Source organism: Oryza sativa, chromosome 1 (genome assembly GCF_034140825.1).
Source record: "Oryza sativa Japonica Group chromosome 1, ASM3414082v1".
NCBI classification, from domain to species: Eukaryota; Viridiplantae; Streptophyta; class Magnoliopsida; order Poales; family Poaceae; genus Oryza; species Oryza sativa.
The window spans coordinates 43,022,479-43,042,962 of record NC_089035.1 but is presented as its reverse complement, the minus strand read 5'-3'; the positions used below and the strand labels follow the sequence as shown (position 1 = coordinate 43,042,962).

The 20,484-nt window shown below is 39.5% G+C and overlaps 2 protein-coding genes across 7 annotated transcripts; both read right to left on the bottom strand.

Annotated features, from left to right (window-relative positions):
* Positions 1–1,950: 1,950 nt before the first annotated feature.
* Positions 1,951–5,185, bottom strand: LOC4325250 (uncharacterized). 6 transcript variants are annotated; one of them, XM_066306827.1, is made up of 9 exons: positions 5,121–5,185; positions 4,922–5,030; positions 4,626–4,694; positions 4,156–4,515; positions 3,920–4,050; positions 3,684–3,843; positions 3,300–3,603; positions 3,113–3,214; positions 1,951–2,331 (listed from the first exon to the last, which is right to left on the bottom strand). In XM_066306827.1, the coding sequence occupies exons 6-9, from the start codon at positions 3,836–3,838 to the stop codon at positions 2,329–2,331; spliced, it is 564 nt and encodes a 187-aa protein (XP_066162924.1). In that variant the 5' UTR covers positions 3,839–3,843; positions 3,920–4,050; positions 4,156–4,515; positions 4,626–4,694; positions 4,922–5,030; positions 5,121–5,185; the 3' UTR covers positions 1,951–2,328. The 6 variants fall into 6 exon arrangements, with proteins under 6 accessions (XP_066162924.1, XP_066162925.1, XP_066162922.1 ...); XM_066306828.1 differs by having other exon boundaries at positions 4,386–4,515; XM_066306825.1 differs by having other exon boundaries at positions 3,920–4,515.
* A 4,196-nt stretch (positions 5,186–9,381) lies between these two features.
* Positions 9,382–13,598, bottom strand: LOC4325249 (CBS domain-containing protein CBSCBSPB3). The gene is made up of 14 exons (XM_015767023.2): positions 13,342–13,598; positions 13,042–13,204; positions 12,565–12,697; positions 12,057–12,227; positions 11,861–11,939; positions 11,669–11,782; positions 11,464–11,530; positions 11,253–11,358; positions 11,125–11,183; positions 10,816–10,919; positions 10,605–10,726; positions 10,431–10,507; positions 9,857–9,946; positions 9,382–9,759 (listed from the first exon to the last, which is right to left on the bottom strand). Exons 1-14 carry the CDS (start codon positions 13,482–13,484, stop codon positions 9,586–9,588), a joined length of 1,602 nt encoding a protein of 533 aa, XP_015622509.1. The 5' UTR covers positions 13,485–13,598; the 3' UTR covers positions 9,382–9,585.
* Positions 13,599–20,484: the final 6,886 nt, after the last annotated feature.

The window sequence follows — 20,484 nt, the reverse complement described above, 5'->3', positions numbered from 1 at the left end:
CCCGGCACGCAGCCGCGCCGCCTCGGCGTCCGACAGCGAGCAGTACAGGTTGGCGGCGCGCGACATGGCGTTGGCCACCTCGAACGACAGGATGTCGACCTTCCGTCATCCACCCCCTCCGCCGCCGCACGCACCGCCCTTGCCGCTGCTCGTCACTGGCTTCATCTTCCTAGACGACGACGTCGCCATGGACAATACCTTGTGCACCAGCTAACCGGCCACCATGGCGATTTCTTGATTTTCTTCTTGAACCAAACAAAGATTCACCAAAAGGAGGCTAAAACGTAGTAAGAAAAATATCTCCGCTTTTGCACCAAATCCAGCTAAACAAGAAACCAACCACGAGCAGTCAAAAAAGACACACCGATTTGAATTCAAACCCAAATCCTCCGATTTCTTCGTTGTCTCGCTAGTAGCAAGCAGCAGGAGCAATTAATGGCGGGGAGCAGAGCGAGCAGAGATGTCAACACATCGCCGCAACGCCATTAACAAACCCAAGGGAGCAAACAAACAAATTAAACAACCAAGTGACGAGAAATGGAAAAACAAAAACCAAAGGAATTTCCTCGGGCGGTGTTCCAGTGAAAGAAAAAAACAATGGAGAAAGGCGACCACGAAGACAATCATGGCCTCTCCTCCCGCTGCCGCCCTTACTGCCATACATACAAAACACATATACTACTACTATATTACCTCCATCTCATGACGTTGGTCGTCAAACAAAAAGAAATGGAGGAGGAGGAGGAGGAGGCTGCCAATAAAATCTTGCAGGTTCAAATCATGCCAGGTGACAGCGAAGACAGATTATACTGGAAGCACAGTAGGATTGGTGACTGCAACACAAAGAGTGCTTATAAGGAATTCATGAAGAGAGATAACCCTATCACCCACCAGGTAAGTAGGCAGGTTATTGCTGTGATTAAACAAATTTGGAAACACAAGATAATCCCTCCAAAAGTAAAAATTTTTGCTTGGAGGCTCATCAGGGAAGCACTTCCCAGAGCTGGCAGACTCCGTCACAGGATCAATGACATTTCTGAAAATTGTTGCAGATGTGGACAGGTTGAAACTGGTTTGAATGATATCTGACCTGAATTGCTTTATTGATAGATTTCCTGATAATGCACCGATGGCTCACATCATTTCTTTCATGATAAATAATGGCAATGGCAATATAGGTCTTTGCAGGATTCTAGCCCTTATGTGGCATATCTGGAAAGCCAGGAATGACTTCAAATTTCAAGCAAAATTCAGAGAGCCCTCTCAAGTGTGTTTTTAAGCTGAGGCTATGGCGAATAGCTACCACAAATTTCTATCTAATGATTGTTTACAGGATGAAGAGCCCCCAGGAGAACAGAGCAGGAAAAAAGAGCCAATTCCACAAGGGAATGGATGCTGCATTGATGCTGCTTGGGGAGAGGGTTTGACAGGAGTTGGTGTTTTCTTTCATATGCCAACTAATCATAATGCAATCTTTATTAAGGCCTTCAGCACTTCTGCTAGCTCGCCCTTGCAAGCTGAATTAATAGCTTTACAGTTTGCTTTGGAGGTAGCAAAATGTCTTGACTTTGCAGGTACGGTTTTCCTCATGGACAATGCAACGATTGCAGATACCATCAAGAAGAAGGATTTCGAACCAGACTCAGGACATTGGAGCCTACGACCGTTATGGTCCCAAATGATAATTGACTTTCCACAGGATTTTATGAAGGTTTACTGGATTCCAAGAGAGATTAACAAAATGCTTGACAAATTAACAAAAGAAGCTAGACTTTTAGAAAGGGCAAATCCGATCTTTGATTGCCAAAACATTTCTCACCTTGCTTATCCCAATCGAATGTGCTTTGCTTCAGCTCTCAAGAACAATTTTAAGGGAGCAAACTGTGTTATCAAGCATGTACTATGCTTCTAGTTAATATAAAAGCTTGGTTTTCAAAAAAAAAGAAGCGATAAACCTCATAACTACTCATTTCTTCCTTCACTTCACTAGGACACGACGTCCAAAGGAAAAACCTAAAAAGACAGCTAGTATAATATTGTGGACTGGATTTGGAGCATGTGTAACAGTAATACTACTCCGTACACGGCAGTCAAAAAAGGGATAAAACAAAAAAAAGGATATCGTTTCCTTTTTCGCAGAAAAGGTGTTCATGCTGGGGAGACCAGCATGGAAGGCATGTACTGATTACATCATCTGATTGTCTTTTCGCGACCACTGCCAACATCTATTTTACTGAACAAAAATACTGGCGTTTCCACTAAACACAGGACTTGTTAACCAACACCAGCTCGAGGTTCCTGAGCGGCACCTGAGTTCCTTCAATCTTCTTACTGCCAATTTTCTCATAGTAATATCAACAAGACCATTAGGAGAGCATCGGCAATAGTTATGTATTCAATACAAGTGATGGTAATTATGTATTTACTGAAAAATGATGGTACATAACCTAAGTAATACACTAAGGTATACCTGGTCAATGGATATTCCAAAAAAAAAAAAACAGATTTATCATCAGGCAAACAACAAAAAAAAAAAGTGAATCCTAACTTTGATTGGCTAAAGGCCCCTACATGACAATACAACATTCTCATAATTACATATTTCCATCTGACTTCAAATAGTTCTTTACTCAACATCCATATATACCTAATTTATGAGTTCAGTTATTCAATAAGGAGATGTTATTATTACAAAAAAGGAACTTAATAAACACGAGTCTTATAAGGAGATAGGAGGTATAAAGGGATGCATAAGTCCAAATGGTCTGCAACAATTGGTCACAAGGGCAGTATGATCAAAACATAACAGAATAAGTGAATCCAGATTGAAAACCACAATAACATGAGAAAGCTGAGCGCATCCACTAAACTCAAGCTGTTCAAGCAAACAAACAAACGATAATACTTGTCCATGTTGAGAGGAAACTACAAAAATGTCATTTGATGGCAATAAACTTCCTTATTCATCAGTAACTGTCATGTGCCATATGTGTCACTCAATTTATTATATACTACTAGAACTCTTTAACAAACAGAGCATTTGATAAATATTCATATATACATTTTTATGACATAATAAACTAAACCAAAGATAGAAATGGAGTCCACATACCTCGGGTGACAGGCATTTGTATAGGTTGAGGCATAACATTGGTTGCTCAGATTGAACAGCTTCATCAACAGTTGAGGACATCCCATTAAATGTAAGATCATCCTATAATAACAAAATTTTCATAATATACCATAACTTCCTTTTGTGATTGTATCAGACCAATTTATATTTGTGTGAACAAATATACCTGCACCTCCTCTTCATGCGTGTATGCTCCACTCACAAATTTCACATTCTGAATTGGGTCATTTCCATCATAAGCAGGCAAATTCAAATTTGTTTTCCTATACCTGTTCATTGAGCCTAGAAGTCCGTGATGTGGCTTTTTGTCCCATTCCAGAACACATGTTTGTCCTCTGCGGACATTGTTACAGAATGCAGCATCTTTTAAGGCCTTTGGGATATCATAGATGAAGAATCTCTTCCTCCTTTCTTTAAACCAGAAAAAAACATGATCTAGAATCACGTCTTTGATTGTTCCTATTTGCTGGCTGAAAAAAAAATGTGTGTATAAGGCTAACATGCAAAGACTAGGCAGACAATACTGATTCAATGAACGCAACGTACTTACGTGTTTGCAAGAAACTCCAAATTCATTGCCAGGTGATCAACTAACATGTATCGTTCTGCTTGATGGGGTACGCCTATCTTTGCCAGAGCGGAAATAGACTTAAGCATCCTACCAATTGCATTGATATCTTCCAATTGTGCTGCCTCTTTACTCATTGCACCTGGAAATGCAAGTTTTATTATATCTGTATGTCAAACTATCTCGCTAACATACCCTATACTTGTTAATAGGTTCACCTTTGCTTTGGAAGTTTGCAAGTTTGATGGTGATCTTTTCATTATCTTTGCAATAATATACATTTTCCAAGCAGATATTTCCATGATAAAGCCCATTTACTCGAAGCTCCTCCCACCCCTCAATGATTTGCCTGCAATGATTTATATTTTAGTGCATATACACATAAATTACATTACAAACATTGAGAGCATTAGGCACAGTTTTAAAGAAAAGTAAGTAAGTTTTATCTGACTACGTCAGCAAGCTCAACCGAAGGAAGAATGTCAGACATGCCGCCCAGTTTCATTTTTCGAAGCAGTGCTGGCAAACGCCCAGTAAAAGATTCAACAAACATAGCTAGTACTGGTGTTTTTGCCTCTCCAATTACTATTTGTTTCACTGCCTCCATTTGCAAAACGTTCCTGTGCTTAACATTTTGCATAATCATCAGACAGTGTAGGTTATCTGGTTTATTCACATCCAAACCTATCACTGGCAAGTGCAGAGGTAAAGTGGAAGGTGGAATATTAGAAGGCTTCTTGAGCTTTAGTCTAGCCACATAACTAGATTGATCCACCTCCCTCATATCTAATCGGGTGATATGCAATGGAATCACCTGTTGATGTACCTACTATTAGATCCCATATTACAAAACAAAAAAAAAAGGAAAGGGGAGGGGGTGGGCATGCAGTTCATATTAAAAAAAAACTGCAATAGTGCATATACCGTTTCTTTTCCTTTGTTCAGATCTGGGGTAATGTTGACCTTGTCCCGACTTTTCTCCATGTGGCTGTCCTGTCAATACGAAGTAATTGCACGCATCAGCTTATGATGTATTTTCACTATCCCGTCATTACATATATACGATAGTTAACCACCCAGACACCGGGTTATCAGCTCACCTTCAAGAGGTCTGGAACACGTAAATTAAACAAGCCCATCTATACAATTCAGGCAAACTGCCATACAATTCAGGCTGCGAAGCAGAAATCTTGGCAAGAAAAACGTAGAATTACACTCACCCACAGCTCCGCCGCTCAACGCCCGCAACCGTCGAAGAACCCGCAAAACCTCGCCCCCAAATCGCCCCGCCAAGCTCCGCCGCAGAACGCTCCGCAACCGTCGACGAGCCTGCAAAATCTCACCGGAAGCGGCGCGGTTCAGCATCAAGAATTGGAAGTCGCTGCTGTACCACGGCGAGACGAGGAGTCGGACGCTCACCGGCGGCGACCGGCAAGCGGATGAAGAGTACTAGTAAAACCCTAGACTCGGTCTCGGTCTCGGTCGCGTCGCCGAAATGACCCTCCTATCCTTTTGCCAACTGTCAAGCCACGGTGCGCGTGATTAAGGCGTGGGACCCCTGGTCAGCCTCCCTGCTCCTTCTCATTTCTTGTCGGTTTCTCCCGGCGTGGGGCTGGCTCGAGGTCGAGATGGAGGCGGTGGCTGGGCGGAGCGAGAATGATCGATGTCGACGAGACCGGCAGTGTGGTGCGCGCGGAATGGGAAACGCCACCAGAGCCCTCCTGAGGGAGGGTGGGCGTGCGGTATGTATGTGCCAGCTGTGAACACACATGTATTTTTTTTTAAGATAATAAAATATAATATCCCAGCCTTTACTCAAAAAAGCTACAGCCAATTATTACATATTAGTTTTCATGATGAATATAGTGTAAATATAAGAGAAAAACAAAGAAACCAACCTAACGTACGGAGATCACGATTATTGAAGTCTACTTGTAAATCTCCAATCATAATTGGCAAAAAGTTGTATAACCGTGCTCTCCAATTTTCGGCATACAACTTTCAGAAACTCTTCATCTTCATCACACCTCTGTAGTTGTGCCCAAAACCGGAGCCAATAAGCTGTCCTGAAAATGACCTGCATATAGAAAAATGATGGTGAACACACATGTATAGGGAAGCTAAGTAGTCAAAGTGTGTCAATCGAAGCGCTAGTATCAGAGAGGATTTTAAACTCTTAAAGATAGTTTAAAGCTCCGCAAATATACAAGTTAAAATAAGTCACAACGAAAAAAAAACAAATTAAACTACAGCTAGTTAATATATGTTCACAACTAAATTTATTTTTTTTGCAATATGTAAAAGTTAAAATTGATATATTGCATGTTTATGGAGCGATCTATCACATACTCCTATTAAACTATCTTGTTGATTTTTATTTTAAAAAAGTTTGATAATCATTTAAGTCACATATAAACAACGAGTAAACATTCTCTCAGTATTCTCTCAGTTTAGAATAGTTTCTGGCTAGTATCGTGTGTATGTCATTGATTGCTTGCTTGCATGCATGCAAGGGAACCGAGGAGCCGTTCTTGTGTGTGCAGAGAGCAACAAAGCCAAGACACGCTAAGGGTCTGCTTGGTACAACTCCAACTCCTAAATATAACTTCAGGAATTAAGTCTGGAGTGGAGTTGTGGAGCTGCCTAAACCCAGCTCCACAACTCTAGTACATTTTGTGAGAGAGCTCCACCAAACTTCACTCCCAGTTTTGGTGTAGCTGAAACTGTTTGGCTGGAGCTGTGCCAAACAGGCCCAGAGCAAGTTTAATATTATAGCCAACTATTAGCTCCAAATCATCTATAGCTAATCTAATAACCTATTCACACAATAGTTAACTATAAAAATATAATACACCATTAATATCCGGTCCCACCTCTCATAGACACATAATATTTTGGAGTCCGTGTTGCAGTTGGCTACAAATCTGTAGTCCGCTTTCTTCTCTCTCTTCTCTTTTCTTCTCGATACGTGGTTATAGCTGCTTTCTTCTCTCTCTTCTCTTTTCTTCTCAATACGTGGTTATAGCTGGCTTATAGCCTGCTATAGCAGGTACAATAGCAGATTATTACCTAGCTGCAAACATATTTTCATGAGATAAGAGATGAGAGAGAATAGCAGCGTGCTACAGATCTTAGCCAGCTGTAGCACGGACTTCAAGGCGCAATGTGTGTATGACAAGTGGGACCATATATTAATAGTATAGTAAGCAACTATTGTATGAATTGGCTATTAGATTGGCTATAGATGAATTGGAGGCAATAATGGGCTATACTATTAAACTTGCTCTAAGGGCAAGTGCTATGTTAGATGTAACTACCATCTCCAAATTTATCTATTTTATTTACTCATGAACTAAGAGACAACCCATACAATGTATCACCCCTAGTATACAAATACAAATATCTCTAATATTTTCACACATTTCTTAAAATTTGTGTGGAGCTAGGTTGCCTCTTGAATCTTGATTTAGGGGTGGCTCATCATCTCTCTCCTCACTTCTTTTCTCCACCTCGTCACTCAATCTAATGTGACATTTTTAGAGGCAATATATGGGATATTATAGTACTGGTCCTAATTAATTACATGATGCACTAGCTGCAACTAACCTATATATATGTCAGGCTTTGTAAATATGAATGAGAATTTGAGTTGAGCTGAGTTAGCAGAGTTCCTTCTATACAAGTGTGTTTTGTGTTTATGTTTATCTTTACTAGATGTGTTTATGTGTCTGTTAGTCTTGGGCAAAACCATCAAAATCGCCGCATGTCATCCTTGAGCAGATAACGTCGTGCGCGTGAAGGAGAAAATGCTCCCATAGGTTCTCGACGAGGCCATGCACCAGCAATTGCAGGCTCGGTTTCAAAAATAAGAAATAATAAATAAGTTGACACTTGACAGCAATGTCAACAAGTAGTCGCTGGTGTTCATACCGAGCCTACACCGCTCTATGTCACGATTTCTTCAAAATTAACTATTACGAGCTATTATATTTTCTCAATCATTTGAGTTTTCTTTCTCTTAACGAGGTAAAGAACTGAGACGAGTGGATCCAGAGTGAAAATAATTTTTCCCCCAAATAATTCTAATTTTAGTTTATCATATTTATATATTTTTCCCTGTTACAGTGTGTGTAATCACTACTGGAGAACTGATCTTTCTTTGTGGTACCAAAAACAAAAATATTTCAGCTAGATTAAAAACCAGTACTTTGCTCCATGTTCCCAACCCCTCTCTCTCGTATTCCGCGCGCACGTTTTTCAAACTAATAAACGGTATGTTTTTTTAAAAAAAAAGTTTCTATACGAAGTTGCTTAAGAAAATCATATTATCCATTTTTTAAAAAAAATAGCTAATACTTAATAAATCACGTGCTAATAAACCGCTCTGTTTTCCGTGCGAGAGGGATTTGCTCCCCTACATAAGTAACGAACACAGCCTAAAAATGCTTTATTACCGGTTCTAAGAGTACAAGTCCTTATAAACATTTTTAGTCCCGGTTAATGTTACCAACCGATACTAAAAATACATGTTTAGTACCGGTTGGTAACATTAACCGGGACTAAAACTTAGTCCCGGTTAATGTTACCAACCGGTACTAAACATGTTTTCAAGGTTAGTTAAAAAGAAAGCATCTCTATCCAAGTCATATATGTGTAGTAGGTGGGATGGTAACATGTGTGAGGACTGAGGTGAGAGATCTTGAGTTTAAATCCCACATCCCACATATATTTTTGATTTAGTATACATCAATCTAGCGGTGGAGCTTGTTATACTACTATGGTTAGGATATTATTATGAATCTAGTTTTTTTAACGAATATAAATCTGTTTTCTATAGTAGATAGGATCAGTTTTTATGTAGGGCACTTTTTCACTATATTTTATCTGTGTACCGAATTCCAGATGCTCATGAGCATAATCAATCCACGCGCGCTCTCTCTCTCTCTCTCTCTCTCTCTCTCATTATACGCTTTTACAACTCGATCACAGATTCACAACAGGTGGTGATCGTGCCGCCGCGCATGCACTCGATGTAGAGGTTTTTTTTTAAAAAAAAAAACTCACGTACGATAGCATTTTATAAAACTAGTACTTATCAATGATATTTATTGAAATTGGATGTTTATCAACGATATTTCTTGAATTTTCTTAATGATGACCATGTGGAAGTATGCTGCGAGGAAGATTGAAATTGCAAAACAGATTGTTTTGATTGATCAACCACTATGTATGCGCGCGCGCTCTCTCTCTCTCTCTCTCTTATCAAAAAAACATATGCTGTTGACTGTTGTTTCTCTGCCCTATAGAAAGAGTATAATTTACACTTGTTAGCGTTTTTCCAAAAGTCTAGTTTTCACTTTTCAACCTGAATTTTGAAACCTCTCAACTTTGTTATGGAAATTTCAGAGATTGAAGTGATGCTTTGGAGGAGGCGCATCAAATGGAGAAGTTTCACGAATACAAACATGCAGTGGAGACTGATACGAAGATTGGTTCAAAAAATTCAGTAGTCCCACATGCTTGATAAACGGATTTTGACTGGAATACAATTTCCGTGTACAAGAAAATTTTCCAAGCTGGTTGAATCCCTTATTTATATCACACAAGGTTGCAAAAAGGGTAGGAAGGCTGAAACAAGAAAACTCAAGAAAAAAAACCTCAAAAAAATCTTTGCTCCATCTGTCTCAAAATAAACCAATCTAAAATTGAATGAAACACCATCCAATCTTACAAGCTTTAGCACGTGGAAATTCTTTCTAACCATAGTCCACGCCTTATTGCTGATGTTTGACGTGTTTGTCTCCTACGTATACAACACATCTCACCTTCCGGAGAAGAAGTAATCTTTACAATGTTGATGTGTTGATGTATGTGTGGGAATTAATTATAGTTCAGAACGTTTCAAGTAGAAGATTACCCCCATGCTGGCAACCGCAACTGCACCAGCTGCGATGCCTAGCCGGAGAAATGACCGCCCTGTTTTCACCGGTGAAGTATTTACAAGCGATGTGGTGTGCTCCCCATTGCTCCAGGGCTCATCCATATGCAGCCTCAGAACCTGAACAGGAAAAACAACCTCCAAAAATTAGCGGAATGCCGCAGCTAGGAGGCTGCAAGAACAGTAACAAACTAATAAAGGAATGCTCAGTTGTGACCTTCCATCCAGCTGATCTCGCATGCTGAATTGCCGCACTGAGGTCACCGTCGGTGGTCAGAACCACCCTGTCACCTTCATCGTCATCATACTGCTCAATGCGATTCAAGTAAGGGTGTGTTTAGTTCCACGTCAAAATTGTAAGTTTGACTAAAATTGAAAGTTTGAAGGAAAATGTTGAAAGCTTATGTATGTAGAAAAGTTTTGATGTGATGGAAAAGTTGAAAGTTTGAAGAAAAAGTTGGGAACTAAACAAGGGCTAAGATTCAGATTCCAAGACGGTAAGATGTAAAAGCTAGAGAGGTCCGATAAACAGATTCCAACCACATGCTTGCTTGGCTTCTTGTTCACTTGGAGTAACATTGCATAAACAAGCTCGGTTTAAAAGCCGTTTTGTAGTAAAAGTTTCCTTTAAAACTACTGAAAAATATATTCTGAATGAACAGGGAAAATGAAGTGCCAATCAACAAAACAGAATGGGCTTGGTTTTAACATGTTCGATCTTGTATATCTTAAGCACTACATATTACTGTACCTAAATCGCGTGTATAAGTACAACGCAGTTCTGCTCTTACCAGAAGATTAATCTTCTCTTTTTCCATTCCCAGTCTGTACGATACGGCAGAAACAAGCTCATCTAAGCTTTCTGAAACTGTATAAAGGAAGGGCGCAATCAAGTAGAAAATCATAATTTTATACTACTGTATCAACAAACTGCAATCAGGAAATAACGATGAGAATAGACCAACCACAACTGAATCTGTGCATACGCCCTTTTCTATCTTGTAGTTTAAAGGAGAATGAATTGCCAACATGAGGGGGTATATGTTTCCCTTCAGCATTATCTGATGTTGCCATTCGAGATTCTTCACTGCGCTATAACAGAAGACTAACCATGAGGCTATTGAAAATGAATCGCAAACTATTCAACTAAGCAAGTAAAAAAAGAAAAGAACAAACCTACGGGCATCCGATTCCTCTGCAGGCTGCAGGGCAAGAGCTGAATCCCAGAACTTCTGCATCATAGTATTTGCCATACTGTTCGCTTCAGAAGCTCCCTCAACCTAACACAAACAAAGTGACCTTTAGTACATCCAAACTCCAAAGTACTAAAAATAAATGCAGCCACAGGGACTAAAGTGTTACTTCTTTTCATTCAGAATGGATCATTTATCTTGCCGGAAAAATACTGTTTTCTTAGCATGATGGAACACCGAAAAAAAATGTACACTGGCATGATCTGGTAACGAAAACAAAACTGTCCCCTACCATTGAAATAGCTGCATGGGTTAATTGTAGAGCATCCAAACATGCGATGATCTGTCCATCTATTCAAAAGTTAAGTTAGATATGCACATCGAAAAAAGATTTCCCTGTTGTTAGAATTCGGTACTTGCTTTTGTCGGCAACAGGAATATGCAGATATTTCCCGTCTTGCATTGAATGCAGGGCCTCAAGGATCGATGTATCCAATGTCGCACAATCAGGGTTTGTAGTCATAACCTTCAGAAATGTACCAGCATATTGAATCAAATTGTGAAAATAATAAAAATAAGACATGAAAGCAACATGATTTAAAATGCAGAGGTTTCAACTTTGTAAAGGTACCTTTTCTACAAGAGTCACATCTGGGGATAAACTTTGGGCCACTAATCGCAATACCAAATCCTTGGAACTACAGTATATCCAGCACAGATTCCATTAATCACTTAAATAGAATTATATCATAGAAAGCAGTCTACACTATCCTAGTGTTACCATTGAGCAGATAACTGTGTTAAGAAAAAGAAGTTTTATGTAAAGAAAAACATACGTAAGAATTCCTAGCAACATGTTCCCTGTCATGACAACCACTGAGTTGACTCGGTATTCTCTCATTTTTTTGGCAGCTGCTATTACAGGATCTGAAGGAGATACTACTGGAACACTAGAAAAAAGAGCGGTGTGAAAATTCAATGAGAAATAGTTCAAAACATAAGTCTTCCTGGGAATATAGAACTAGTACCTGTTATTTTCTGTTATGATGGTTGATAAGGAAGGCTTGAACAGCTGGTCTCGCAGATTTTCGATAAATGAATGTGGACCTGAAGTAGCCCAAAGTGTAACATCGTTTAATCAAAAGAAAATTGAGTGGAATGCACCATGATTGTTATGTAGAAAATAGATAATACCATATTCAAATAAAACTAAAACAAATTAACCTGGAAAGTCATTTCCCCACTGTCGTTCAACTCCTTCCATAGCAGCTGCTATTGCACTGCCTTGTTCTGCAGCCTTTTCCATTCTTGAAATTGCATCATAAAGGAACTTGGTAATGTCCAGCATGGCAATTACCTCACCGTGTTCCACTACAGGAAGATGTCTGAACTTTCCTGTTAATGAATGCCATGTTGCCACAAGAGAGCATTCAGACCCAAAAAGAAAAGGAAAATAATTCACTCAGAAGAACATAAGAAAGAATCTATCTAACTTTGCAATTATCAGGAAAAAAAGAATCTTACTTTCTCCCAAAAGAGCCTAACATTTGTAATTTTGCAAGAAACATTTTTATCAGACATATGATCCCTTAGCCTATATAGCTGCTGAGTGCCTGAGTTTCAACATGGTTCATAGGCCGTATTTGATAAGAAAAAAGTAAATTATACTCCATAAACAACAGTAAAGCGAAGAACAAATGATGATGTTGAGAAGCAAAAATGGTATCAATACCTTTGACCATCTTTTGTAATGCTTCAATGGCTGGTGAGTTGGACATAACAAAAACTGGGTTACGCGTCATCGCTTTGGCCACATTTGTTTCGTCAGGCCTGAGTCCCTCTGCTATCACCCGTCCTGATATGTCCTACAAAACAAAAATACAAAAAATCCTTCCGTAAACTTGATCGTCATCATTAACAGCATTAAAATGTTAAGCACATCTTGTTCTACAGTAAAACCTTCAAAACTTATCCGTTTTATGTTATCAAGTCTTAAAGCCCAATATCCCTGAAAATAAAATCTAATTTGTCTCATGTGACATGACAATGAGCTACAGTACCCAATCAAGCTCAGGTTGCATAATCGTCACCGCTAAATCTGAATGACTGATGAATTTCTCTGTAACTCAAAACTGATTGAACACAAAATAAATTGCATTTGGCATTGATCAGTTCACGACGACAAGGCAGGCAAATAAGTGATTCAGACCTCTGCTGTGAGTATGCCGGAGAGCATCCCGTTGGAATCAGTGAGCAACGCGGCATCCACTCGCTTGAGCGCCATCCTCCGGCACGCCTCCGACACCGAGGTGGCCTCCGGAAGCGTGAGCGCCTTGGCCAACCTCAGCTTCTTCACCGTCCTCTCCGGCGACCTGCGCGCCAAATTAACAAGCACAAAAACGCAAGCTCCAAATGAATCAGCACGGGGCGAAGGTAGGTAGGAGCCAGGAACGCCCTTCCTTGCGGCGGAAGCCATCGCGATCGCGAGGGGAGGGGCGGCGGCGCTTACGGTGCCTGGACGGGCGAGGCGGGCTTGGAGTTGGAGGCCTTCTCATTGGGCTCTGGCTTGGCCGCGGCCGAAGAAGGTGGCGGCGCGCGGCGGAGCGAGGTGGGCTGGTGGCTGCGAGGCTGGGAGGCGGCGGCGGCGGCCATCGCCTCAGGCCTCAGCCGTGTACGGACGCGGCGGCGATCGCCGGAGAAGGTGAGGGGGGAAGCGGAGGCGGAGGAGGCAGGGGATTTGAAATGGTGGAGTCCAAGGCAAGCTGCAGAGGAGGAGGAGGAGGAGGAGGAGGAAAAAGGCTCGTTGCGTGCGGCAGCGGGAGGGGAGGAGGCGACGGTTGGTGGGCCAGGGTAGGTGTGGGGCCGACCTGTCAGTGGCTCCGTGGGACGGTGGGACCCACCTCGACTAGACGGGTAGTGCGCGCCAAGCGGGTCATAGGAGGAGGAACTGGTTGGCACGGACGGTCTACACGTTGTGTCCTTCCGGATCATCTGTGACTATTTTGATTATTACTACTAGTTGGGTTCCAGTAATCTCCTTAATTTCGTTTTTTTGTTCTTTCGAACAGACTCTGAATACATGATATTAGTGTTGTATACTTGTAGTACATTGAGGTCCTCATCGGTAAGCCAAAAGCTTTGGCTAATTAGTTAAAGTTGGCTTCTTCAATTCAACTAAAGAAAATCCGTTGATTGGCTTATTTGACTTAAATGGCTTGATGAGGATTTTTTTTCTCCAACTCCCTTGCAGGCCCTACCTATGTTCGGCTGAAAGCTCTCAGCCCAATAAGCGAGACGATGGACTTTGGCTGTAAAACTTCAACCCAAACAGCCATCCGATGAGACTTTGATAAAGCCATCGCCAGTAGCTTCATTCACAAAAGAGCATGTTGTCTTGATAACTTGATTGCTGATACAATAAAGTTAACAATGAAAGTAGGCTCGGTAACATTCTGCAAAGTAAAACTAGATGGTAGAGAAATCAGTTTGGAAATTATGGATTGAAAACCTTTTATTATTAAAATATAACTTGTACATATTATTCTATTAATAGACTAGGTTGTAGGAAATGAATATGATTATAACTACTTGCTCATGTGGTTAGAGGAATGTATCATGGAATAATATTTTATTTAGGCAATGTTGATTTACATTATTGAACGTATGATTGTTATGGATTATTTACGTGTATATGGATAAATTAAATAATTTAATAAATAAACTTAATAGATAGTTCAAAATAAGTGGTCTAACTAATTAATGCAATAGAAGAATTTAAGAAAAATATTTTTCAATGTGTGTAGCAAATAATCTATTTCAATAATCCAATGAATAAGCTGAAAATAATATGACAAAAAACTTAGTCTACCAAGAGATCTACTAACACAATATATCTCTTAATATACATGGCACGTACTATCGCAAAAGAAAATGGTACAGCGTACATATATATATGTTGTCCCATACTTGTACTACTAAAGTTGGTTAGCAAAATAGTACATAGCATAGTCATATTGCTCATGAGTTAAGTTTCCTCTCTTGATCGAAGACACGTATAGCTAATTGTACAATCGATTGGTAGCTAGTCTGATATACACTGGATAGTTCAAAGGTAAAGGGTATATGGTTTTAACTCTGAGATCATGTGTTTAATCCTCAACATGCTCAAATTTTTTTAAAAAAATTAAAATAAATCTCATTCTTTAGTAACTAACCCCAATGGATACACTCTGTTCTCCAAATCATCCACCAACACAAAAGCACACGCATTACCCACGGTCCACAAAGAATCAAAATGAAGTGGAGAAAGTGGCAACAGAGAGAAGGGAAGTCATGTGTTGAGATGCTGAGGAAGCTATTTTTCTCCACAGAAAACACGCTGACGCTAAGCTGGAAAGCAACTTCGACATATGATTCTGAACTTTTGCAATGTAGCACAATGCATTTGCTTCAAGTCATGTAAAGCCTGAAGAATACATAGGACATTTTAAAAAAAATAAATAAATAAAGTGCTGGTTAAAAAATATAAATTATTCTAGTTAAGCACATGTTGCTGGATTTCTAGAAGAGGGAAGGGAGATGAAGCCTGATTGACCAGACGTGACAAGAAACTGTCATCACCTAAGACCCATTCTGTGGTACTTTGCCTTGAGCATGATTCTCCATCAAATTAATTAATTAAGATGGTAATATATCCGAAACTCAAAAGGCTGTCCTTTTCCAGTTCAGAACCACAACAATTCGAGTATATAAAAGGAGAATTACAGGCTACAGCACATGGTTTCATGTCGGACAAATGCACGACTTAATCTTCGTTGCAGAAAGAAACAGAGAAATGTCCTGATCTCTTTTGAAACGCACGCATGCCTATCGCAAAAAAACAAACAAAGAAAGAAAAGGCTTATATTTTGATTTGTTTGACAATGTCAGTTAATGATATATGAGTGTTGGCGACATAAGTTTTGGTCAGCGTATTGGTTTTTTCAATCGATGACCGAAAATGTTAAAACACAGAACTGTTGCAAACGGAAATCCGGAAATTTGACCTGAGCTACAGGTTTTTGCAAACAACGGCACGTTTGAGTGTACCAAATCCAAAAGGAATGTTGGGCCAGTTCTCTGATTATATATGGGCTGACATTTTGACGGGCTACACTAGCTTGTACTGCACGAAAGCCCATATATTAATCCTGCATAGCAATATTTGCCTATTCGGCATCTGTCTGAGAATCTCTTTCTTAATTATCATCAGGGAATTAGGGCCCTTCACTCCTTCAGGCCCTCTGGATTCATTTCAACGAGAACCTCATGCTCCTTGTCTACCTCCTCTTAATCTGTTTTTCTTCCGGCATTTCATACGTACATTCATTAATTGCTTCTCTTTGGCTTTTGCTCAAGTAAAATATGGTTAAAAATTAATGGATTTACAACAGAAGACAGTTTGTACATCCTAAAGCAATGTACATATAAGGCTTTTATCGCGGGAATTTGAACTTCCAATCAAGTGAAACCGATTATATATCTTCCAATGAAGAAAAGAAATTTTACTTTTAAATGGGAATCGGGAGGTGCTATTTCTTATCAGTCTGTTAAATTTGATCTCCTAAGTATACTTCATTTGTCTTGTTAATAATGACAATATTTTCCCATCATAATTAACCTAGAGCTAGATTTGCTTTGTATACCTACTTCTTAATTAGCCAGCAACATATAGACAAATGCATGGGCATGGAATGTTTTTCTTTGTTTTGTGTGAGGAATTAATAGAGAGAGGGATTTATTACAACCAAGGAAAAAATATATCCAGAGAGAAATCAATAAAGAAATATTTCCATGGATAGAGAAATTTGAGACCTCATCATTCATCGAGACAAACATACGATCGGCTACAATATATCGAGGTTCCTTCTCAAGGAAGATCGATCGAGCCACCGGCCACCATGTGTGTGTCCATGTCCACTATACGTGTACACGTACGTACTCTCGGCGCAATAATTAATTCATTTCTCTCTATCTTTTTTTTCATTTTTTTTTGCTGACATATATAGTTAAGCAATTGTTTTCAGATACTTATTATTAGTGGACACAATTTTCAATTGCGACCTTAATTTTTAATCATGAATTTGTTCAATATTATTATTATTGTACATAAATATTTGTACATACCTAACACTCATTACTTAATTAGTCATAATATATCAGCTAGCCATCTCGGCAAGATCAGGATATATATGAAGGATTATATATATAGAAGGATGGGATTTTATAACCTCCGTTTGATATTATAGATGCATTGTTTTTTTTCTAAGCCAGTTTTTTTTAAATATAGTTAACCATGTTCACAGACAAACTTAGCATGAAATTAGTTTCATTGAATGTGATATGAATTATTTTTTTAAAAAAAAATGTTGATACATTTTTCTAGAAACTTGCTTAAAATTTAGAGAAAGTTTAGTTTTAAAAAATCAAAGCCTCTTATAATATAAAACATAGAGAGAGTAGACGTTAAAATAAATTGAGCCTCAGGATAAAACAGGCCATCACTGTATCATGTCACAATAGTGATTTGCCTGGAATTTAATCTATTTCTCTGAAGGAAGATCCTAATTAAATTAAGAGAAAATCCATAAAATGCCATCAACAAGCACCCTAATCCCAGAAATGCCATCGACAAAGACAACTTTCCAAAAATGCCATTGCACAAGCCACTTTCTCCCAAAAATGCCATCACTGTCAACTCCACACCGTTACAACCGTTATTTTTTTAATAATGACTATTTTGCCCTCAGTGCAAAATATACCTAGTTTTTACTGTCAAAGAAAAAAAATAAAATTTCTAACCCTAACCCTACCACTACCGATCCCGATCCCGATCTAGCGCTCTCCCCGGCGGCGTCTCGGCGACAGCGGCTCGGCGGCGATCCCCTGCTGCGGCGGCGCGGCAAGGGCGTGGCGAGGAGGACCATGGCGGCGACGCGACAGGATGCGGCGAGGAAGACCAGCGCGGCGGCGATGCGGCAAGGGCACGGCGAGGAGGACCGCAGCAAGGACGCGACAGGACACGGCGAGGACCAGGACGGCGGCGGCGCGGCAGGACGCGGCGAGGAGGTTCACGGCGGCGGCGGTCCCCGACGGTGGCTCGATGGCGGTCCTCGACGGTGGCTATGGCTCGGCGGCGGTCCCTTGCTGCGGCGGCGCAGCGAGGAAGACCATGGCGGCGACGCGATAGGACGCGGCGAGGGCGTGGCAGGATGCAGCGAGGAGGACCACGGCGGTGGCGCCGCAGCAGGGCGCGGTGAGGAGGTCCATGGCGGCGGTGGCACGGCAGGGTGCGGTGAGGATGTCCACGGCGGCGCGGCTATTGCAGGATGTGGCGCGGGGGCCGTAGACGCCGGCGAGGAGGGGGAGAAGAGGCCTGCAGCCGCAGTCGCTGAGGTCCGTGAAGGAGGAAGCTGTAGTCCTAGCAGGTGTTGCAACTCTGATGTTGAAATTTTCCCTTTTGTTTGATTTTATTTGAAGACTTTGTTTGATTTGATTTCAGTGGATTTAATTATGAAATAACTTGATTGATAGTAAAATAATGATGTTTGTGAATTTATAAACTAACAGAAATATAATTTATTGTGAGCAAGCAATGCAAAATGATGATGTGTGAGTAAATGGTTGTCTAGGGGTAAGATTGTCTTTTCATGCAACTTAACGGAAAGATGCTAAGGGCAGTTTGACGGTGATGGCATTTTTGGGAGAAAATGGCTTGTGCAATGGCATTTTTGGGAAGTTGACTTTGTCGATGACATTTATGGGATTAGAGTGTTTGTCAATGGCATTTCATGGATTTTCTCTTAAATTAATCTCTAAATTCAGAGGATCGATCGATCTTTAATTAGTTTGTACTGTGAATAGTCCCTTGTTTTTGTTAACCTCTGTATTCACTATTCAGCTTATATCGTTCAGAGACCTGCCAGTACTGTATTTTGAATCTTTTTGGTAGTTAAGGTTGACGCATACGATTACACACACATAAATTAATCATAGTTTGGAAAACTGTAAAGGGGAACACATAAGAAACTAACAGCTAGCTGGTACGTAGTGAAAAACGTATCTTTTTGAATCTCGATGAAATATATCATTTGCATATAGAAGGAGAGATCTAAATCAATAGAGCTATCCATGCATGATATGGATGCATGGACGACAAATTAATTTGCATTGGGACCTCCAGACAAACATGCGATCGATCAGCTACAAGATCGTATTCTCAAGGGAAGACCACCATGTGTCCATGTCCACTATACATACTCAGAGCAATAATTCATTTTGCTCCTCTTTTCTGCATATTTTTTGCTGACATGTATAGTTAATTACGGCATTGTTTTCAGATGCTTTATTATTAGTGGACACAATTTGTGTTGCGACCTTAATTAATTCCTAAATCGTGAATCTTGATCTCAATAGCATTCGTATTGCATACGTACGTATATATGTACCTAATACTCATATATATTATTACTTAATTAGTCATAAACAATTTGTGTTGTGACCTTAATTAATTAATTCCTAAATCATGAATCTTGATCTCAATAGCATTAGTATTGCATACGTACGTATGTACCTAACACTCATATATATTATTACTCAAGTAGTCATAAGATAGCAATCATTTCGGCTAGACCTGGACATATATGGATTATATGTAGGGAAAGATGGAATACATAATACTCCCTCAATTAAAAATATAAGTCTATTTTATTTCGTTAAGAGAAGGTTTTGATGACCAACATTATCCATTAGGATATTATTTTTTATACAAATAATCATGATTAAGTAAGTGTGTTTCAATACAAATTTAATATATTTCAGTTTTATATAAGAAAAGTATTACATACGTCCCAAAATGTATCTAACTAGTGGACGATTAGACATCTCTTACCTATTACTGTAAATCTGGATAATTAGTGTCCAATCATGTACTAGGTAGCTATATTTTAGTACGAAGATAGAATATCCAAATAGAGTATTTATTGGTCAAAGTTTATCTTAATGAAACAAATATGTTCGATACATATATTTTGAAACACGATGGAGTTAAACAAATCGAATCCCACGATAAAACAGTCCGTGCATATATGCTGCCACAATATATAGTGATTTGTCTCGTATTTTTAATCCACTTCTCTCAAGGAGGACCCTAATTAATCTCTAAATTCAGAGGAAATGATCTTTAGTTAATTTGCTCGATCTATGCATAATTCACCCCTTCCTGTTTTTGTTAACCTCTGAATTCGAAGTTCAGAGATCTGCCAAAGTGCCAATATATAGTGTATTCTTAACCATTTTGGTAGTTAAGGTTGAATACGATTACATACAGATAAATCAAGATCAGCAAACTGAAATAAAAAAAATCAAATGAACGCACAAGAAAATATTAAGGGGTAACCAGTAAGAAACATATCTTGAATTAATCTCAATATATGTCTCTTAAGATTTAAGAAACATATCTTGAACCTCAATGCATTCGCGAAAAAATATCTTGAATCTCAATGAAATAATCATTTGTATGTCGCCACGCAATTTTAATCTTTACCATTTCTCATTAAACAATCAATTGACATATCCATATACATGCCTCTAATTGTATAAACAGTACTCAACT